Source organism: Homalodisca vitripennis, chromosome X (assembly GCF_021130785.1).
Source record: "Homalodisca vitripennis isolate AUS2020 chromosome X, UT_GWSS_2.1, whole genome shotgun sequence".
Taxonomy (NCBI): Eukaryota; Metazoa; Arthropoda; class Insecta; order Hemiptera; family Cicadellidae; genus Homalodisca; species Homalodisca vitripennis.
In genome coordinates, this window is record NC_060215.1 from 19,947,349 (window position 1) to 19,970,757 (window position 23,409).

The 23,409-nt window shown below is 35.6% G+C and overlaps 1 protein-coding gene across 3 annotated transcripts in view; it reads left to right on the plus strand.

Annotated features, from left to right (window-relative positions):
• The window catches only part of LOC124368753 (probable G-protein coupled receptor No18), a 93,690-nt gene extending 71,817 nt beyond the window's left edge, over window positions 1-21,873 (plus strand). For 2 of the 3 annotated variants that reach the window (XM_046826097.1, XM_046826099.1), the window contains exons 2-3: window positions 16,723-16,870; window positions 19,251-21,873. In XM_046826097.1, coding sequence (XP_046682053.1) covers window positions 16,734-16,870; window positions 19,251-20,658 — 1,545 coding nt within the window. In that variant the 5' untranslated portion in view covers window positions 16,723-16,733 and the 3' untranslated portion in view covers window positions 20,659-21,873. Of the gene's footprint in view, window positions 1-4,609; window positions 4,818-16,722; window positions 16,871-19,250 lie in introns of those variants that run through there. The other variant, XM_046826098.1, reaches the window with a different exon arrangement.
• The last annotated feature ends 1,536 nt before the right edge of the window (window positions 21,874-23,409 follow it).

Sequence of the window (23,409 nt, forward strand, 5' to 3'; positions counted from 1 at the left end):
AGGTCAACCACAACTTTGTTTTAAAGGTTGACTGGACTGCATCCTACGCCATATTCTATAACAGTACACCTCATCGTCCAAAACTGTCCTAGGTAGCCTACGGTGAATACAAACCTACGGTCGTAACAAGCAAGATAATCCTGCTTGCATGTACCTGAATATCCTCCATGTTTTATTTACAGCTTATTTGTGAATATTATGTTCTAACACAAACTCCAAACTATAAAACTGAGTACAATCAACTAAAGTTAGCTTTTACGTTTCTTAATAAATACAAATTTATAAAAACCTTCAATAATTTTAACAAATCATTAAATGGTGAATATAAAGGAACGCTCTATCAGGAATTTTTTTCGTGATATACCATGTTCACCACTTTTTTAGCATGTTATTGATGGTAATGATATTGTAATCATTTAATTTTGTTATTCACCTGTATGGCAATTGGGTGTTGTGTTTTGGAATAGTTAACAGTGATTGAATTGTTTCTGCTGTTCCCTGAATCCTTTTGTCTTCTCAGAGATTTTACGAGCAGAAAAACGTATAAATCTGTATATAAACGTTAGGAATATGACTATGATCAAATAATTATTAATAATACGTTTTGTATAGGAATACGGCATAAATTTATTGAGCCGTAATACTAATCTTAAAACACCTATCATCAACCTTAGCTTTGAGTTATATTCATCTCTTCAAAAAGCCAAAATTGGTGTGAAAGATTTAACAATGGTATACATTTCAGGCTTATATTATATGTACCATGTTTATAAACAAAAAAACAAATTTTTTTATGTTCAATTTATGCTTGAAACAGTTTTATTCATCGATTATTCTCAAATCAATTTATTTTTTCTCATCATTATGATCCATACACATATATATATACGTTTCGTTAATATATAATTGAAAATCCATTAAGTTCCATTATGTCATTGCCGAATTAATTCGTTTGCTGTATGTTCCACCGTGACATTTTATCAATAAATAATGAATCAGATTATAGCATTGCGTAAGTAAGAGAGAATGTATTACATCTAGTTTATTAACCTTTGCGTTGTTCATCAGTATTTTATGGAATATTAATGCCATTAAAGTCTATCCCTTTCACAGTGCTCACCAAATATGTTGAAATTTTCCTGCAAAAGTTCCCCGTTTTACATGTCACTTATGAGGCCGTTATGAGACCCCACAACATTTAGAAACACAATGGAACATAAATTTGAATATGTTTGGTCCAATAACGCATCCTTGCTGAAATACACCAATCACCCTACATGTCCTTGCATATAAGACTACTAATTAGTTTTGCCTGATTAACTGTCAAGAGCAACTAGTCAGTAATACGTTATTCCTTCATTACTCCAAACAATGTGACTTCGTAACAAAGTATTTTGAGGTGAATCACGGACAAATTCGTGATAGACATGAAATAAAATATTACAAATTATGTTAAATAATTAGTCAGAGTTGAAATTGAGTAAGTCCATAGATACTATAGACATTATATTGACGTGTCTCCGTGAATAAAACCGGTTTAGTACTGCATACAGCCAGTTCTGAACCGCTGACTACCAAACAAGAGTAAGAGAATTCGGACCGTTTTAATTGCAATAAGTGGATACCACTTAATCGGTTTATCGACCACTTCGATATCGATACTAGTAATGGTCGGATTTGTCATGATCAGATTCGTCCGATAATGACCACTTTAATCGGAGCGAACCTCAGCTAAAACCTTCTTAATCACTAAATATGAAATATATTATAGTGTTCTCACTGAGTACTAATTTACATTAAAACATGAAGATTCATGTCGTTACATGAAATATACATGATTGGGTACAAATGCACATACAGGCATGGTCAAAAGACCAACTGTTATAGGCTAATAAAAAGTTTTAATTTTCACAAAAACTGTCCTGTTACAATTATTATATACTACTATGGTTGGTTTCCTTCCCAGACTGTATGGCTGGAAAACATTATTTGCTCAAGGAGCCTGGCTGCTAATCGGTCAACGTCCTGAAATAAATCAGAATGACTTTTACACTTGCACCTACAGGTTGGTCGGAGAATATTCAAGTTATATTTCAGTGATAAAGATATTTTATTGCCGAGTAAATACATACATACTGGTTTATAACAACTTGTTATCAAAGCTTGGATAATACGAAAAGGTCAACGCCGAATCGGAAGTAAACTTACGGAGTAAAAAGGTGTGATATTATTTCCGAAACCCTGGTTTTGTCACCATTATAATTTTTTTTTTGTGCGCACGAGTCAGCTGGTGGCTGTTCAGAGATGACTGGATATCTAGGACATTGCTCTCGTCTTAAACGAGGTTTTTTGTGACAATTACCTCTCGGGCTTGTGCGCATAACTACGGAAATTACTGGAATACATTAGACCCGTAACTAACTGTAATTGCGGAATTGGGCTGGTCAGTATTTCTCAGTTTACTGTTACGAGGATGGAACAGCTCTTTGGAACTTTCGTGATATACAGACGCCTTAATTTACATTAAATCAGGGATTTTTCTGTTTCCGTAAACAATTCAGCTATCGTATTTGATACATGTACGTTCTATAATCTGCGGGCATTTCTACTTGTGTACAGCGATTACGCATAAACTGTAATTTTCAATCACTCGTAATCCGAAAACTTCTATTAATGTTGATAAAACTCCTTCAGTTTTTAATGAGAAGTAAATACTCACAATGATAATACAGTTTTCTTTGTTTAAAGTTTGTTATTTACCATGGAAGGTTTGAAAGAATTTCGGACTTTTGCCATCCTTCTTTTATTGTTTCTGTTTCCTGTTTTTTATGTATTAATAACCAGATGGTGGCCACCTGACGAAGAGGATAGATACCAATCCTCGAAACGTTGTGTTATACCTTTTATAACCTATAAGATGGCGAATTTCCGAAATCCTGTTATCCTTTCAATATATTTTTTCTATATTAATAAATTCCTAAAGTTCTCCTTTTTAAATATGTAACACATAGTATTTATACGGCTGTTTTATAAAATTAGAAAGTGTTGAAAACTAAATTAAAACCAAGTGGTGAGGGCACGTTATTTAGTGGTTGTACTCTGTCACTCAAATCTAACACATTTGACTTTACTTTTTAGTATTTTGTTCCACTACGGTAGATACATTAAGGAATGTAAAGAGAATACCAAATGGGTTCACCGACTGTGGGTAAGGAAATAAATCGCAGAAAGAAAACGCTGTAGCAAAATCTCTTTCACTGAAAGAAATTACGTCTGAGAAATACACAACTTTTAATGGCTTTCAGGAAAAGGATCGGAGTTTCAGTTTAGTGTGTATATAACCTAAGCGGCGATGCCTTCTTTAAAAGTGATGAGACGCGCTTCTATCCTTACGAGGCTTTTTATTAAATGAACGTTTAAAGAGCTATTTAACGTTGGAGTACGTTTAAAGTAGACACGTAAGCATTTCATCTTGGATAGTAAATATGTATATTGAGTGCGATTATTTGACATACATTTTCGCTAAATACATCATTTTTCAAAACGTGGATCGTCATCATTATATCTAAAACAAGGGCATGAAAATTCAATAGACCACTGTGTGCTGTTAGTGTAGTGAATAAAATGGTCACGTAGTCATCTTTTAGGAGTAGTCAACCTTCACTGTGTTAGAATTCATCTCCCAACGTGTGTAAATGTGCCAGTGGGCATTTTTCGAGAGTAGCCAATCTGCCTCAATGTTTATAATTCCTTCAAAGAGAGAACCAGAGCTGAAATTATCATTTTCAAATTATAAAGTTGGGTGACGCTGATTTTACTTTTATATACATGTCTGACTGTTGGTTATGTATGTCAAAGTAAAAATATGAACTGAGAAAAATGTCCATTAATATGATTAGAGCTTCGATACCTCTATAGATGTCACGGATCACCGGGTCCCGGAATTATACAATTAAAATTTACTCGGATCCTAGACTATTCCCTACTTAGTAGGCCTGTAAATTAGGAATTTTATTTAATTATAACAAAAGTGTCATTCAGGTGTAAGCTATATGAGCGTTTGAAGTATGTATCAAGTTGAAAGTTGATTACATCGTTTAACCTGCTTTAATTGATTCCCAAACTAGTCTACAATCTACTGGATCTGAGCTAATCCACTTAAATTTGTACCAAGTTTGGTCGCAGTAAATAAATGCGATACAATGAAAATTTACCCTCTATCTTATAAGTAAGTGACAACGATGTTGTATATGTTACAAACAATAGAATACTACGAAACCTAATGCATAAACATTTCTTAAATCAAAAATGTGCTAGTCTGGTATTACTTATAAGTTTTTATGAATGCTTATGTATTAGGACACTTGAAGAAGACGATAGTTGTCAATCCTCGAAACGTTGTGCTATATTTAAATATGGTCATATTTACGGAATAAAAATCTTTATCTATTTATTAGACGTTTCAGAGATTGCCCATCGATGATTCGATGGTTGGCATGAATGCTGCAATTCAATAATATTATTGTACGGAGATAAGCGGGGTCAAGGTTTAGGCCAGGTCACCCGGCCCGTGCCGTTGCCGCCGAGCTTCGAGGCAGATCGCTCGACACTGAGTCGACTCCCAGTAGTCCGTGGCTGTACCGTTTCTCACACTACCGTAGACCAAAGTCTAGCATCTATCTACAACTTGCGCAACCAGCACTGATACCACGCCAGTCTCATCCGTCCACGCCACAGAGCGGACTGTGCTCTGAGGTTCTCTGTACTATTATGGTGGTCATTCCACCTGCTTCACTCGCTCTTCCGTTTTCATTCAGGTAACTTCTTCTGCAGTTTCACGTACACTTTTCATGTGCTCATCGAACCATTCATTAACTTGGAAAGAAATTTAACTTCAATTCATTAGTTAACTGGACTGGAGGAGGTTGTTCACAGTTCAGGTTGGAAGCTAATAAGGTATATGACATGCATCATTTTTATACTAAACTGTTCAGTTTTGTAACTTTTGATTCAAACTTTATGATTTAATTTGTTTATGACATGTAATAACTCGTTAAAATTTAATTTTACATTTCTCCATGGGTGGATAGTTATAGGATGAGCATAACTAGCATTATTCCTCTAGTATTCTAGTAAAGTGAGCTTAATTAAAAGTACTTGTACTGACAATCCAAAGTAAAATGAAGTAGAATAAGTTAAAGACTTAGTTACTGTGTAATTTAAAACCCATTAATATTTTAATGTTTATGTTGCGTAGAAAATTTAACGAAATTCAAGTAAATATTATATAATAATATAATGAGATACTAGATAACGTAAGGTTGCATGATAAGTTCTTGTAAAAAGCATAATATTTCAATGCACTTTTCTTACATAACTAATGACTTATTTGTATGCATACATTAAATGCCATGAAAACGTTATCTAGTACACAATAGACCCCGCGTCTGTGTGTTATGTGTAAAATTACAAACAATGTTGCTGACGTTGTTATTAAAATGAACCACCTATAAGCCATAGTTTCTACTACTACTAATTAGCAATAACAAGCTAGTCAGGATTCAGACCGTATTCAACGCTGTTGTTAATTCCTAGCTACACAGGGCAAATCCACAAAATTCGCAACAGTACGGTAAACCACAAGGTGGAATAATTTGACCTCTTTCAGCTTCATAAATATGTGGCAGTGTTCCTTCCAAACCGTATAATTAGGTCAGTTTGTAATTAACTAACTTTAGTTAAGTTCATCCAAGCACTCACTGGTGGAACACAGCTATATTAGTTACGTACCTATTCTAAAATTCAGTCCAGTCTTTATTCGTTAGTGTTTGTTAATCAACGGCGCTTTTTAGAATTCCTCAGACAATCTGGTAATTTTATCTGTAAAGTTTTGTAATATCAAGAACTTCCGTCTGAAGTTCGTCAATGTCAAATAGGCTATGTCTTAAGTGAGTGGATATTATTACTTCATTACCACGCACCAGAGACAAAATACTCAGGCTCACTTAGGTAATGAGGGGGTAAAACCATTCACAAACCTTAGTAGATGAAAATTAAGATAACCGGTCTTACTTTTTATGTGTTTACTGAAGTGAAGGTCAAAGGGACAGAGATACTTTAATTATCACTATTCATATAGGTTTAACTGATGCAACAACTCAGTGGTCTTGGAGGACGTGTACGCCAAATACTGTATGAAAGCCCGTTTGTTGCAGTATATTTTATCAATGCCATTACCCTAAATGGGTTTTTCTACAAATGGACGATTTGTCCCAAATATATGCCGGTGGATAATTCCCAATGTAGCTTTACTCGCTATATATACGTATGTAAATATCGGATTTTTTTGGAATGCCTTGAATATTTTAATCAAATGCAGGATCAAACCTGATGTTATTTTTCCTCAACTGCATCAATGAAGATTTGTTGTTGAAAAGAATTTTAGTACGAGATTTAAGATTGATAATCCAGTACAGCCAATCATTGATTTCTTTAAGTTCATACACTTATAAAAATAGTTCGATTTGTGAAGGCAGGATATTCGTGATGATTTTACAAGAGAGGTGTGAATTTCAGACTATTCTCTCTACGTCTCTATAACTTTTGAACTTTACGTTGAACTTCTAACGTTTTAATGAAAGGTGGTACATTGTTAAATGGTCCCAAACGGGATTTATATTATTTTTACTGTGCTTAATCAAGGCCATCAAAGAGACCCCCTCTTACAAATGTTTGTACCATAGCAGTTAAAAAAATGGATGTAGGAAAATATTGCATGGTTACTTTTTACCGTAATATACTATTAGAGGGGATGTTTTCAGAGGCGGGATGCTCCCCAATTTAAAAAAAATTACAAATCTTTTAATTGTACTAAAAAGAGAGAGTAAAGATCCATTTCTCTTTTAGAAGTATGAGATATTGTTTATTGCTGTCAAGCAACGATGAACTCTTTTCAATAAAACATTTTTTCATAGCTATGGATTACGAATTACTTCATATTTTGATAATATAAAAAATTAAAATTCAATCCTCAATACTCAAAAACGAATAATGTTAAATACCCTCGGTTCTCACCAAAATTTTGGAATTGTTAACCCTTTTAGTATTTGGGGAGGTGGCCTCTATTAAAGGTAAAATTTGTTTTGATAAACCGAAATTTATAGTTGGTAGGCTGACCAATGTTCTGTACTCTAGTATTGTTTAGAGACTTGATTTGGATTGAATAAAAAAAGTTTGACAGTTTATGTACAAGTAAGATGAGTTTTTTTCTTAACAAAATAATAAATGTTATATCATGTAACAAGCAATCCTTTTTGTTTTTAAATTATTCACTGAAAATTGCGTTCAAAAATCTAGGAAAACAAATTATTAATTGTGTTTTGATCATGCAAATAGTTTTTCCTTTAACTTAAATAGTTATATGTCTATGTAAAAATAATAATATTTCAGATAATGGCAGTCAATAAAAAGCTAAAAATCGTAAACAACATTGGTTTTTCAGGACTTGGAATGCCCTTAAAGTAATTAGTCAGTTTAATTGTGTATGGTAGAATATATTTCCCAGAACTCACGATGGTAAATACCTCTTTAGGTTTATTGTGTGTACTGCAGGTCATAATAATCAATACTAATTAATTATGTAGCGATAAGGCCGTTTTGTAGGGTAGGGATTTTACAGAAACTATTTATTACTAGTACCTATATAAAAATATATACACACATAATATAGCGGAAACACTTATCTTCCACAATAGTAATGATGTATTGTATCATCTTTACAACTGAGTTAAGGTTCGGAAAAGGAATATTCTGCGTTGTGAGCTGTCAGGTGTCTTATGTATTCCACAGAGATCTGAGAAAAGAAGCTCTCAAGGGTGAACGTCTGGATAATGTTGAACTCTATACGTCTGTGAAAATGCTTGTTCCCTAATGTTGAGATGAAAATGTCTACTTGAAATTCCACAAATATATCAACTTTATAAACAAGAATCGCAATCAAACCCGTGGTATTAATTATTCATTTTTTGTCAAATAAATATCCAGGTACAAGTTGTATATAGTTGTATAGCATATCATAAATTATTGACAATTGTTTATTATTTTTTAACAGTCACTATAAGTAAACCTACACTAGCTTTTTATATGTACTGATGCATTCACTATTCTCTTTAAGACCATTATACACTCGTCGTAGCACCTTTACGTTAATTGTGTGACTTTCAATTTTTCAGAAGGTAGAAATGATTACCTATACATGACTAAAGAACTAATAACAGATGTCAGCGCTATTGAGAGGTGCGAACTTGTGTTTTTGACTCGGCTGGTCATGAATCATCGCGGGGCAGGCTGTTCAGCACTTTCACGCCACTCTGACGTGTGCAGTCTAACACCTTGACATTATTGCGTTTTGTGGTTCCAGATTTATTCGTGTTCCTAATCATATTCGATATTCCATATTCTATAATCGATCAATTATATAATACAATTAAACTAGAAACGGACGCATAGTATGATTCTCGTTTCAAAGTTTATGCCCTCGGATGCACCTGAAATAGTAAACCAACGGACGACAAAAAGGGTGTTTGAGGAAAGAAATGGGCCTTCATTAGTTTTGCGAGAGAAAGCTGCATTCTGTTGATTGTGGGAACTTTTTACTTCGTGTAATCTGAGCTGTAATTTACTCCCTTTCCCTTCCCTAATCCCATCTCTAAACACGAGATATTGCTATCCATTGTTATAACCTTGTTTGCTGCCTTGGACGCCTAGCCTCTTTGCTGAAAATAGTAAGTTATAATATTGTCCTTGTTTCATTAACCTACGTCAGTAAATAAGGAATACTTAGGTCCCTTTTATACGTTTTACAAAAACGAAATTATTTTATCAATTTGCAGATTATAATCTACTGCTAGCAGAAAGCTCTCTTGCAGGAAACAATAAATATATTAAAATCCGAGATGCCTCATTGTTTGCCCAATGCCACATCGCCGAAGAAGGACGAGTGTCCGTGACATACGCCTTCTGGCCATAAATCACTCTGTCAAGGATCGATTTTGGAAGTTAAGAGCCTTGGATCTGCGGCGATATTGCTCTAGAGCGAGATTGTGGGCAGAGAGCTACACTTTCACTGAACGACCTTGACTCTCCCTAGGATATCGATCGGCTCCTGGTCGTTTCCAACTGTCCAGACCGTCATCGACCGATAGGGGTGATCGATGCTACCTGAATCTATCCTTACCAGTAATTACTTGATGACACCTCTCCTGTTTTTTTGTAATAACAGTAACAACCACCAGACTTTGTTATGTCGCTTGCCATTTGCAGTTTAGGGATTGGTTGGGAATTTCAAATCTTGAATGACATTTATTCCAAGGCATGACTGACTCACTATGATTAGTGAGTGCTCTTCGAATTCATTCTTAATTATCACTAATGAGTTCCATTTAATTTATTAAGTCAACCCTATCGGTATAGCGCATCATTGCACTGATCGTTCAAGCCATGCCCTGAACGGAGACATCCCTCAACGACATTTATGAACCATTATCTTAGCTTAGGATCTGTCAGTATGTCTATAATTGATTATCATATTCCGTGCAATAAAAAATCCAAGACAACTTTCTTTGATGCTTTGATCAAAACAACAATAGCTTGCGTAGAAATCTATTTAAGGTTGTTTTAGAAAATATATCTTATAAAATTATACACACATTACTGTGTCGTGACTTTAGAGTGTTGCCTTTTTCGTGCTGTGTTCGTCTTCCTGGAATAAACATTATTGAGCTTAGAGTTTGATAAGAAAACTTTGCCTCAACCTTTTCAGATCCTAGTTAAATCCTGTAGATGTATAATACCATACCTTCTAGACGTTAAACAGTGGGCTCAGATAGAAAAACCTGCCCATGTGACCCAAGTCACCTTGTACTTCTGCAGTTACGACCTTCATTATCCCGGCCTCCTGCCCAAGGCTGTACTTTTCTGATTGGACTTAATGTTAATCTTCCTTTTTAAAGGGGCTGTGACACTTAACCTATACAGAATACCAGAAATTCGCATGGCAAACCATTCACAATAAGTTATCATAACATGTTGCTATTCATACCGTAGATATGTCGGGAAGGGTTGACTCTACATGAATGTTGAGTTTAGCTCCAGTTCGCCTTCCTCTTAGTACAGCGTCTAAAATGTAACAGCGTTACATACTTGACTCCTGGATTCTTGAGTTTCTTCGTCGCCGATTCGTTTGGATCTCTTGAGACGAATATGACCTCTAGATATCAGGACTCAAGTGTGTGACAGTATCAGATGCTGCACTAAGAGGAAGGTGAACTGGAGCTAAATTCAACATTCGCAATGTTTATGTTGGTGTACTACTCTTGAGACGAATATGACCTCTAGATATCAGGACTCAAGTGTGTGACAGTATCAGATGCTGCACTAAGAGGAAGGTGAACTGGAGCTAAATTCAACATTCGCAATGTTTATGTTGGTGTACTACTCTTGAGACGAATATGACCTCTAGATATCAGGACTCAAGTGTGTGACAGTATCAGATGCTGCACTAAGAGGAAGGTGAACTGGAGCTAAATTCAACATTCACAATGTTTATGTTGGTGTACTAATGTTATTCTAATAATAGGAAGTACTGCTCGAAAACCTCAAACATATAAAGAATTTTCAAAAATCGTATTTTAATGGGTCCTGGCCATACTTTTGAGGTAATTTTTTTTATTATTATTATTATTTTATATACATGATATAATTTAACGAGTTGGTAGTTTACCTCATATAGATATTTCTCGTACTAACGAAATGTAATTAATAATTAAGTTTTTCTAAAGCATTAGGTTAGCATCCGGTTCTGAAGCTAATAGACTTTTGAGATATAACTAGGCGGGCTCCCTTCCAAACCTTCAAAAGATATGTTTGAGTCGAACATGCTGGTGTGTCCGTAGGGTCAATTCATTACCTGTGTTATCTCAACCCCTTTATATTACCTCAGTCGAGTTAATCCCTAACCTTAAACTGGTCCAGATAACTTACTTTCTGCTGGTTTCATGCTAGCTCATTTCTACCTCTCTTTCTGAGCTCGTTGTGCAAGATTTACCGTTCTGCAATTAGACAACAAGCTTTTTACTCTCTTTCTAGATGTAACTGCACGATCGAGAGTGGGCTGCAAGTCGGCTCGAGGGCGAGTCATTGAATCAGGGAGAGGCCGTAAAGTAATGAAGAACTGCCCGAAGAGAGGTGTAACGCATTGTTGCTTCGTTTACATTGTTCCAGCTCTGAATGAGGAGCATGTATAAAGCCGGGGACATAAAACCCACGTAGAAAGATCGTAAAACCGAGATGAACTGAGCTATGATGAACTGCCCCCACTCGCTAGCTCAGGTCCTGACTCATTCCTTGGCAGCTGTGAACCACTCAGTCCATAACGTCCGGACCGGTCCGCTGTTCCCTCGTACATTTACCTGACCTACACCAATTGATCCTAATACAGACCGTGCCATTTCGTTATTAAGGTGTGATTGATTAGTGGCCTCGCACACAGGTTTCCGGTATCCCCTATACAGCTGATTCATTCTCTTCCTATATTTGTCTCTTTGCGATTAGGGAAACGTGGAAAACACGTCAAGAAATAATAGGTTAATTAAATAAAAAATTATGAAATAGTAAGGGAAATGTATTAATTAAGCAACAAATACAGTGCCTGGGTATAAACTCATTGGAAATAAGACAATCCAATTAGACAACGTTTCCGCCAGTACATCTTAGAGAAAGAAAAGTTTGTACTGAAAACTGTGAAGATTTCACCATTTTCTTTGAAATTCCCGCGAGATTGAACTTTAAAACATTTAGTTGAATGTTCCTTGAGTTTCATTTAAGTGTTTCTATTTAATTGTTCAAGTTGCTAAATAGAAATTAAATCGTTTTCCACACCACTTTATTACTTTGAATTTATCTTCAGCTGCACTGGTGTTACTGCAACTTTTGCAAAATATTTAAAAGCAAAGACTTGTAACAGATTAACTAACTTTGTTTAAAACTTTCGGTTCTGAGCAGTCTAGAAAGTGTGATTTCTTTTTGTTTTCACCACGGTTTCGCATTCTGAAATAGGATGTCATGCGTAACAGTCAGTTCACGCTCTGTCATCACGTGGTCTTTGCTTTTCCCCGCTTTAGCCACCAATACTTTTGAGTTTGGTTCAGACTTGTATTCTTTGCTTCCTTTTAGTGATTTTATCTTGTTAATACACGCTACAAAAGACATATGTATCCTTCGTTTGGTTTACAACTACGGATAGTTGTTTCCACATGGTTTCCATCGGGCTGAGAGTTCGATATCTAAAAATTTGAAGGGCAGCGTGAGCAGAAGAATCATTACTAGTAGAGGTTTTCTGTGAGGTCATAGGTTGAGCGACTCTTGACCTACAAATGTTATCAATAATGTATAACGTATACAAACAATCAGTTGTAATAATATTTTGATTATAATTTTATCGGACAAATGAATAACGACCAGTCTAAAGTGCTTCTCTGATACGATTCAACACTTGTTGGACTGTTTTAAAAACATTTAAATTATATTCAAACAAACGGCAACTTTTAATGGAAAAGTGCCTTTTGTATGAATATAATTTAAATTAGTTTGGAAGTTTACGTCACACGGTATCAACTAAACTGTGTATAACTTAATTAACTTAACTGTTGATAAAGTTAATTGAGTTGGGTGTTAAGTAACCTGAATAAAAAGTTTACTGGAGTGGATAATGCTGTTGGAATATTTATGATGTGTGGTCAAGAAGCGGATAAAACATGGGGACGTGTTAGTAAGCCTGCATGTAAAACAACTATTCAATTTTAACATTAAATATTAATTATGCCTAGGTTCATTAAATTATTAAATTTGATAAACTGTTAAATATGTACCAAAGCGTTATACATCATGTCTAAAAATAAAATGTTTTCTTTTCATCATTTCCACCATGCGTGAATAAAACATTATTCGAAAAGAAAAAAGACCCCTGTAAAACCCTAGTAATAACTCTAGGGCTTGGATACGGATAGTTGGTATTAACTTCAACACCTGCTTTCACGAAACGCAGTAAAAAGAAAGTATCCATTCAAATTCCGTATAGTTATAAACCGATACTGTAGATCGTAAACGAAATGACCCTCATGTAACAGAGCTTGATCAATCAAGTTGTAAAAGGAATTGCGCTTAAACCTTTATCTATACAGTCTTTTCAACCGTACTATCTGGCGTTTTAGCACCCTTTTGATAGCTCAAAATAAATTAAAGATTTAACTAGCGTTTAGAAGAAGGATTACGTTTATATTTTACTATGCATTTGTAGTGGTGTAGTTTTTAAAAATTATTCAGTAATATATACAGCACACGATACATACATTTTACGTACTAATTAGTAATAGCTCTTGCCTGTTACTTTCATTTAATTGTATGAGGTATGCTTATGAAATTTAATATCTACTTCCTTAAGATATTTCTTTTTTTTATACAATATGATAGTGTATTTTACTAGCCCAATCCGAACTTTTAAGTCTTGTATAAGAAGCCAGTACACTGTAATGATTATCAATGATATTTCATATTCTTTGGAACTATTTCCATTGGTTTACGATAATACAGGTAGTGTAGCATTACCATCTTATCTTTATCTTATCTACGGAAGCTGTCCCGCACTGATGGCCATGAGAGAAAACATCCAGGAGATACCTGTCACGTAGCAAAACAATCTTCTAAAGAGTCTGATAAGAACGCTTGTGATAATAATACAAAAACACAATGTATACAATACTACAGAAACTTTGGTGGAAGCTGACAAAAACACCCTAAAATATTGTAAACAATTGTTTAAAACTACGTATATGTTAATAAAAGAAACGAATCCAATATAACTACTAATAGAAGTGATTAAAGACCTTCAACCTAATAGGTAAAAACCATTATGATGAAGGGTAAGAAATACTAATTTTAATACTTATGAACACTACTTATCATTTAGAATTTACGACGGACGCCTTTGGCAGTTTTTTTACCGAATTTGAAAATGGAATGCGGCCATGACTGAGAGCAGCCCATTATCATATTCCGCTTGTTTTAAGATCTTGTTTTTTTAAGATGCTTGCTTGCGTAGACCTCAGATTCGCTTTTCGCTCTTGATTCTTCTACGCCCTTCGTAGTTACGAGAGGCAAAAATCGATGAGGTGTAGGGATGATTGAAACCTGCATTAAACATGTTTTTATATATTACGAGAAAGTTAACTGGACTAAAACTCTCATTAGGAAAAAATAATCAAACAGTTATATATTTTTTCTCTTTTTAGGCCTTCAGTTTAAAGTTAGCCTGTGCTATAAAGCATTTTAGGTTCATAATTTCAAAGATATGGTGAAAAGTGATTCAATCAACTTAAATGTCTAGACTCCCTGTCAAAAGAATTTGCAATCAATGTGCAATGCTTATTTGGGTTACTGAGTTTACAGTGACGAAAGCTACCTGCAGAACTCAGCCCTCGGCTACCCGTATGGTTGACGGGTAGTGCTCTTTGGCACGTCATAGCCAATGTACCGTGACCGTGTGTCCAACTCATGTGCAAACCGTGGAAGCAGGCTGGTCACATGATTGTAGCTCATTAGGAATGATCTCTCCAACTGATAAAGTTGTCACGGTTTCCTCACTGTCAAGCACGATGTGAAGAAGCGGTCCGTAATAATTGGAACCAAATCATAAACAAATTAAGATAATTTAATTAGTTGCTATTGCATGTTTTATCAAAAAAGTGAAGTTTTACAGTGTTAACTAGTATGTTATGGATTCTTACTCAGTAATAAAAACTGATGAAGTTTAACATTACTATACTCATAGTTGTAATTTATATGAATGAGCAACACTTAGTCGATTGAAATCTTTATGGATGTTTACCTTAGAACGGTAATAAGCTACTGTAGTCACTGATAAATAAAGAATTATTTCGACGTAAATAAAGAAAATCTAATCAATAACGTAATATATTTAACTCTTACGTGTTCTATTGTATGAGTTAATTTAATATGCATATTACATGTATCCAGTTACAAGTGTTGTATTTATATACATATCTGAGTGCTAGATAAGAGTTTATATAATTTGAGCAATAATTTTAATAATAAATGTAAATGTCTTTAAACCCCAAACTAAGTAAGGTTAAATAAGGAATTATTAATACTTGTAGGGAAAAACTCTAGAAGCGTATATACGTAACGCTTACTAGCACAACTATAAAAAAATTGCATTAAATTATGTCAAATACTTTATAAAATTACTATGCCAAACAGCCACTACTACTACTCTAGACATTTTGGAATATATTTCGGAGAAACTACAGAATCATAGTTTGTTTTACGAATCTAAGTTAATGGTGAAAGATATTTTCTTGTTCATTCGTTAAATTTGTTGTCTACTATCAATATACATATTTCTAAACGATTTACCTAAAGAATTTAGTAATTAAATCAAAACTTTTGTAAATCACACCTAGGCAAAATAAGTTAGGATTGAATTAATTTATTCTTAGCAAATTCTACTTCTAAGAGTTCTGAAATTATTACCGGTTAATTACTTTGAGAAATTGAAACACGGGAGCTTAGAAAGTTAAACAATCCATTCCCTTTCAGACGCTCAGTTTTACTCTGCGTTACTAGGCTTAAAATACTAATGAAACCACTGCAGTTTTTACCTGACATGAATTTCCCTATTCTACCTTTTTAACATTTCAAGAAATTTCGACGTACGAGGATCATTTTCTCTAAAGATATATCCGCAACTGCGAAGAACATTAGGAGATACGTGCTCAGAATTTCCTACACAAACGTGCTCTTTCTGACGTAAGACATAAAACAAATCATACCACTGTTATAGTCTGGTAATTTGGAAACCACCGCACAGATCACTGAGGTTCTTTTTTATATTATTTAATCTAATTCTTCCCTCGATTAATTTCCCGATTGCTATTAATTTAATTACTTTGTTTTTGTAGTATTTGCGATAAAATTATAAACAGCAGCTACGACGATAAATTTGGAAGTAACTGTCTTCTGATCACACAATATGAACTCCTACTCTTGTTAACATGATGTTATCGTATCGCTTAATGATGATACACGATCTTGGTAAAACTTTTGCTCGTTACATCAGCCCTTATACATGCATTATTTTTACTGACTTTCTCAGTCCATCAAACGATTAAAGCACTGCATGTAGTATTTACGAATCAATAAAATTTCGTAGAGTTATATAATTTGTTTTTTGAAAATAGTCCGGAGTTAAATAAAACTAAAAAAAATTGTAATAGCTAATTAAAAAATCAAGACTGTAGACATGTGCTCTAGCTACTTCCCTCCTCAGTCTATTTAATAAAATCAAAATACAGTGACCATTAAGGCAAACATAATATCCCTTAAAAGGAGACTAGCTTCTGCTTAAAAGAAATAGGTACAATTGAATAGCATAATGACTAAATTATATAATAGATATATATTTTTTGTATTTTTTACTGTTTGTACTGTTTTTAGTTCTTTTATTTACACTTAATACGTATTTTAAATATATTCACCATGGCATGACAATATTTTAGGCTTAGTAGGAGACTCTCTGTCTCTGTATGCTAATTTTAAATATTAATTTTTTCATTAATATCCTTCTAATTTCTAGTTTTTCTTGTGCAGGAGAAGCACGCATGGCGTCTGGTGAAGTAGCTGTCTCCTTAGCTTGCGACATCCTGCTGATCGTTATCTTCGTGGTAGCGACAGCCTCTAATTCCCTTGTCCTTCTAGTCTTCTACCGCAAGCCTGGCCTCCGGACACTCTCCAATAGGTAGGTGTTGTTTCGTTTACATAACACATGAGGTATTTAGTAAAACTGGACCTGATGTTGAAACGCACCATTTTAATACTCTATTCACGAGTTGTTACTTATTTTAAATTTTCTGCTTCCGGATGATACAATGGACCCGAAACACCACATTCGTGTATACTAGCAATTTTACGCAGTTCCCACATTTTATTTTTAAGATTAATAACATTAACATAGGGAGTGCCGATGGCCGAGCGGTCTAAGTCGTTGGACTTTGGGTCTGAGTTAGAGATAGCGCAGGTTGAAATCCTGTCTGTGACCTTTGCACTTTTTATCAGTACAATCAACCTCGTACTGAATCGTCTCTCCCCCTTATTCTGTTTGATAAGATCCTCGCACAGGCCAGTGGCCCATGAGGATGAGCAGAATAAGGCTTAAAAGGGGATCGGCCTCTCCTAAAAAAAAAAATAATAAAAATAAAAAATATTTTACTTTAACGTGAAAGGCTAAGAGTCCTAAGTATGTTCATTCAGTTAATCAGTGCAGTGCGTGTAAGCAAGAACAGGAAATAATTAGGATTGATGTAAATCTAGACAACCCCATGCATGTAGAGGAGAAACATGGATGTTACTAACACAATGTCGAGATATTGGGTTAAAGAGTTGGTCGATGAACCTAATTTAATGCGGAGGTTGATTTTTGGAGTGGGTGGGGCCCTCGTACTGTTGAATGTTTTCGCTAACTTACAAATGAAGAAGGAATTAACTCTCCCATTCCCTTCTTGATTGGATGAGGCTCGACGTGAAACAGCCTCCCTTTTATTTCAAAGCGATATACTTGAGACAGTGCCCGGTATTCCTTTGCATAGTTGATTTAACATTGGATCTCGACAGGGAGTCGGTCCCTAACCCATAACCCCTTCTGGAATATCCTACCACGCCGCAAACAGGGCAAAGGTCCTTTTAGGATTAAGCACAATTGGAGGTTTTCAGAATCTTGTCCCAGGTATATAAGAACACAATATTCTTACTAGAACAATGAGAAAAGAATACGTATCAATGCGTATTGATAACTTCTTTGTTCTAAAATTGACGAAACAACATAAAGTCAACAGTCATCGTATAATAGTGTTTTGAAATACATACAATGATTAAGTTACACCTTTTTAGTAACACAATTGCCACAATATATTTGCATATTCAGTATTTGAAATTATGGATTTTATAGTCCCGCATAACCTCTTTTTCAACACTGTTTGTATAGATGAATACAATGATACGCAACATAGTCTTATACCATATATACAACATTGTTCAATTATTCCCGAGTTAAATGTTTTAAAAGTATTCTTGATAGTTAACATCGTAAAGGTTTATCAAACCTGGAGACAACTTCCATGAGAGATGAAAGGCTGGCAGGGATAGAGGCTGGTATAATCCCTTGCAGTGCTTGTGGGCTTATGCTAATGAAGATGGCGGGCAGACGTTGATTGGACTATAGTGGGCTCAGAGCACAAGGGCTCAGGAGACAGGCTTTGTGTAGTTGAATAGATCGATATTCACATGATATTACTCAAATTAATATTAAATCATTAAGAATGTGAATTGTTGTATATGAGTCATCCGATCAGTGTCATCTGAAAAGTATGAGTACTGATGTATTAATACATTACTTTGTATAACAATATTATGTTTGTCATAGCACGTTTATAGACTAAATTTGGTATGGAGAATGAAACTTTTATTGATGAATACCATGAAATTAGGAAACTTATTTTAGAGCAAAATTAAAAATACAGTTTAGTTTTGGTTATGATAAAACAGTTAAACTCGTCTATGCGTATTTTCACTTCACCTAGCACTGAAAAATAATATTTTTATAATAAATTTTGTATCTGAGTTATTCAGATTTTTGTTATTCTTAGTTGACTAAAACTCTCACAGTGGTTATTAAAATCCATTAATGTTTACTGAAATTGTATGTTCACAGTTTATATAAACTTAAAATTAAATTAACCTTGAATTAAAATTATCTTTTTAAAATGTCTACCAAATTGGTGGAACACCAAATGAACTAAAGGTGTAAACTGTAATAAACGTGCTCTAATTTTTTTATATAATTTATACAGTCTACTTACACCTTGACATACCTAACATTGCATAGTTATTTAAAGTAGTTAAATTACACAATTTATTTGTGTGATTATTTGAGTGATTCTTTTATTAAATGATAAATCTTTAAAAACTAACAGCAATACATGACTGTCCTTAATTTTCTTAAGAAGTGTTATTTTTTATATTTCTACTAACAGTTGCTACTATTAAATTATAATATTCTAAATGTTCTATTAAAAATGTGATTTCTATGCCATTTTCCAAATAATAATTGTTTGTTGTTCTAGGTTCGTGATAAATCTACTGGCGACGAACCTGCTGTCATGTTGGCTGCTGCTGCCGCTGGTGATAACAGACTCCATGATGACAGCGGCTTCCCAGGTCTTCTGCGCCCTCAGCCAGGGAGTGTCCATCGGCATCTGCGCAGCCTCCGTACTCTCGGTTCTGCTCATCGGTGTGGACCAGTACTACGCCGTCATAGACCCTCTCCACTACCACTCTCATATCGACACCACTAAATGTGCCTTCATGATTACGTTTGCTTGGTGCTTCTCCGTGATCTGCGCGACTGTGGGTGGACTCTTCTACGACGTGCCTCGTAGCATGTGGACTCTTTGCGGAGAAAAAGCTACGGACCTCCCACTCGTCCCCGATGTGTACATATCGATATTCTCGATCGTCTACACTTGCCTTACATTCTTCTTGCCGTTTTCCGTGATTTGCTGGATGTATTTATCAATTTATTTCGCAGCTCACAAAAACAGCCAGAGGACACGAAGGAACGGCTCCAGCACCGGGTTCTACACCACTAACGCTATCGCCAATACGCCACCTGTTGACTACGCCATGGTACCTGCGGCAAGCCAACCGACTGTTCCCAGCCAAGCACCGTCTACTTCGGAATCTCCCAAGCTCTCGGTGAAGTCGGTGGACGTGTCCGAGCCACCGGTATTCGTCAAACCGTCGATAACGAGATCTCCAACGAGAACGAGTCTCCGGAGTACTTCCAGTTTCATAATGAATTCCTTGAGGTGTAGAATCTCTAACGCCAGCATGTTCAAGTACCGCGAAGAGACTCGGGCCGCCAGAATATCCGCACTGGTAATCGTCATGGGCCTCGTCTGCTGGTGTCCTTTCTCTCTAGTCGTGCTGCTGAGCTCTCCGGCCATCGGTATCCAAGTTCCTCACTACCTCGCGAAACTGAGCGTCACCCTACTGGTGGTCACGGCAGTTATCTCGCCACTCCTCTTCGCCCACAGGAACCGGCGGATCCAAAGAGACCTCCGGAAGCTATTCGGCCTGGCGCGACGACCGAACAGCCTGTCCCCGAGCGTCTCTCAGCGTCCTCGCGGGCAAAACCTGCAGCGTTCCGCCCCACCGAAGCGAGTGTTGCCCCCCAACTACAGCCACAATGCGCTCGATCTTCTCAGCAGTCTAGCGGAAGCCGGAGACGATCACCGGGAAAGCAAGTCAGATAAGAAGAACAGCTCTTTTTTAAGCCGAGTGTGGTGGAAGGAGGGTGTTCAGATAGTGACTAAACTCGATAAAGTGTCAGGCAGTTCACTTATATGTGTCCCAGAGGTCGCCCTCGACGTGGACAACAGTCGCAGCTCCTTCTCCAGTGGCGGCAGTACGTCTACTCAGCGATCCACCTCAGCAGCATCGATATCGAGCTACACTGCTGATGAGTGTTGACACCGGAGATACGCACTGTCTGGGTCAGTGCGGTCTATACTCTCCACTGTCATGAGACGTTGGCAGAGCTTTCATTTCATGATGGCTGCAGAGTGCTTGACTTCGGCAGAAAAATTCGGGTGGAATCTGCATACCTGCAGTGGTCGTGTGGATCATCGTTAAAGAATACCTCAACCCACGTCAGTCATCGTTTGATTTTAATTACTTATAGGGTTCTAGGCTTTACCTCATAGGGTAATTTTTAGAAGTGCTTGACCTATTTCACCTGTTTCGGAAGGCATACCCGGTGACTTTTTCTATGTTGAGTGCTAAAATTTAAAACGTACTGTACACTTTAGTCATAGTATATTTATTTTCTATCAAGTCATTAACTTTAAGAATACTTTTATATTTACTGACACGAAGTTGTTGTAAGAGTCGATGGTAACATAACTTCTAGAAAGAATGTATGTTTGGTGAGGCGATTCCGTTGTTTGCGGAAACAGTCCAGCTTTCAAGGCACACCTCCCTGCGCGGAGATCTTCATTACACATTTGTGATAACTTAACTCGCCCAACTATTTATTTTACTACATTTACTAACTTATTGTCATTTCTCTATAGCAGATCAGGTGGAGATTGTAGCATAGCTTTACCCACCTTAAACGTGTAGTCAGCCATCGAACGTTACCTAGTATTATTATAGTATTTATAGCACATTTATATTTTATTGTATATATACATTAGGTGCTTTAGATTGATGTAGTGCTACCGATTGTTTCGTGGTGACCTGTGTGAACCGCTCAAGTGCCATACAGCAGACGGAGGAGAATCGCGGTCCGATGGGGCGTCATCTATCAGTATTCCAGGAATCTCGTGTAGATCTGATCATATCAGAGTGAGTGTTAAACTGACCCCTTTTGACACGGGAATGATCTGATGTGATCTCGTAATGTCACTATTTAACCAAAAATTACTTTGTTAAGTAAGTTAGAGACGTTTTCTTTGATTTTAGTCAGAAACTGATTCCTATGATAAGATACAATAGTGTTTTTCAGTATTAAATACTACTGTTCGCCCGTTGCATTTTAGAGCATTTCATTATTTATTTTATTTATAAGCAGCTTATATTGTTGTGCACTGATACTTAAGCGTGCTCTCATATTTATGTAATTTTCTATATCAATTTTGTATATTAAATTAAACCAACATAGCCTGTGTTAAGGGCTGAACCTTATACTGTGGTCTGGCTTTTATTTTCTTCCTGAATCCTACCAAGATAACTATGTAGTTATTTATGTAAACTTTTACCCATAGGAATTCAGTACATATAAAATGTACTGTCTTGATATTAGAAACTTAGATATATTAACAATACGTACTGAACAAATAATTATTTTAATTGGAGTTTGACTAAAACCAGCTACTGAAATGATCAATAGCTATTGCATCTTTTACTTTGTTTGAAAAAAATTTTTATCAAGAAGTCCATTTGTATCTGTAAAATTACCAGATTACCAAATTAAAACTTCCCACAAATTGTTTAGCTGAATATAAAAAGTCCAACTTACAAGTTGTCAGATTGTACTCGTATATATTTAACAATATATACTGAACATATAATTATTTTATTTGGAGTGTGACTAAAACCAGCTACTGAAATGATCAATACCTATTGTATACTTTACTTTGTTTGAAAAAAATTGTTCTCAAAAAATTAAAACCATTTTAACTGTAAAACTTGCCAGATTACCAAATTAAAACTTTAGCTGAATGTAAAACGTGCAACTTACAAGCTTTAAAGTTTCATAATTACTTTATAATTTATACTTTTAATTGCTCAGTATAATTTGTCTTTGGTTTTTAGACTCGATTTATTTAAACGTAGTTATAGTGGGTGGGGTGAAACTGACTGTGAGTAATTAATATTAAAGAAAATCTAAATCATTCTTAAACAAAGCTGAGTTTAGGAGGATTATTTGTAGGTTTTGCTCCAATTTATGTTTGGAGTACAATTCTACACACTGGTTTTCATGGCACACAGGTGTTATACAGGGTGTACATAAAGTCCTGCACGGGTATAATATTTTCTGAACGATAACAGATAAATAAACAAGATTTGGTACATCAATACTACACCTAAAAATCTACTTTTTGAGGGAAATATCAGTTTTCTGTAATATCATGGGGACGTCCCGCAAGGAGTCAGAAGGAAATCTTAAATAGGAGCATAGGTCAATATGGACATCATTTTAAAGGGCTTATCTAGCAGAGTTTAATGCCGCAAACCGCACTAAAAACGATTGATCCAGTACAAAATGGCGGCTGTTCAAAGATTTTACATGGTTACATTTTATTAGTAGCCATAACCCCAGTAAAGCAAAACTGCAACCAAACAAATACTGTAGCTAACTACTACATTATGCTTGTCAATTGTACAGAAGTGAATTATGACATTAGTTATCCTCAAGGGTTACAAATTTGGTCCTAATATATTGATAACGGGGAAAACCTGATAACAGTAACAATTAGAAATCTCAGCGACCTATGACGATCGGAAACACTTCCTGTTTTCATAAAGTGTTGGACGGTTCTTCCTACAGTTGTTCTAGAAATTGGCTGCCTCTCGTGAAAGTAGTCATTAAATAAATGGCATGCTTCCTCGTGCGATCGTCTGTTATTTCCCCAACCAACCATCATAAGAAATGTAATACGTTCACGTTCGTCAAGCGACATAGTGTAGTTGAAGAACTACAAGCAATACGACAAACTC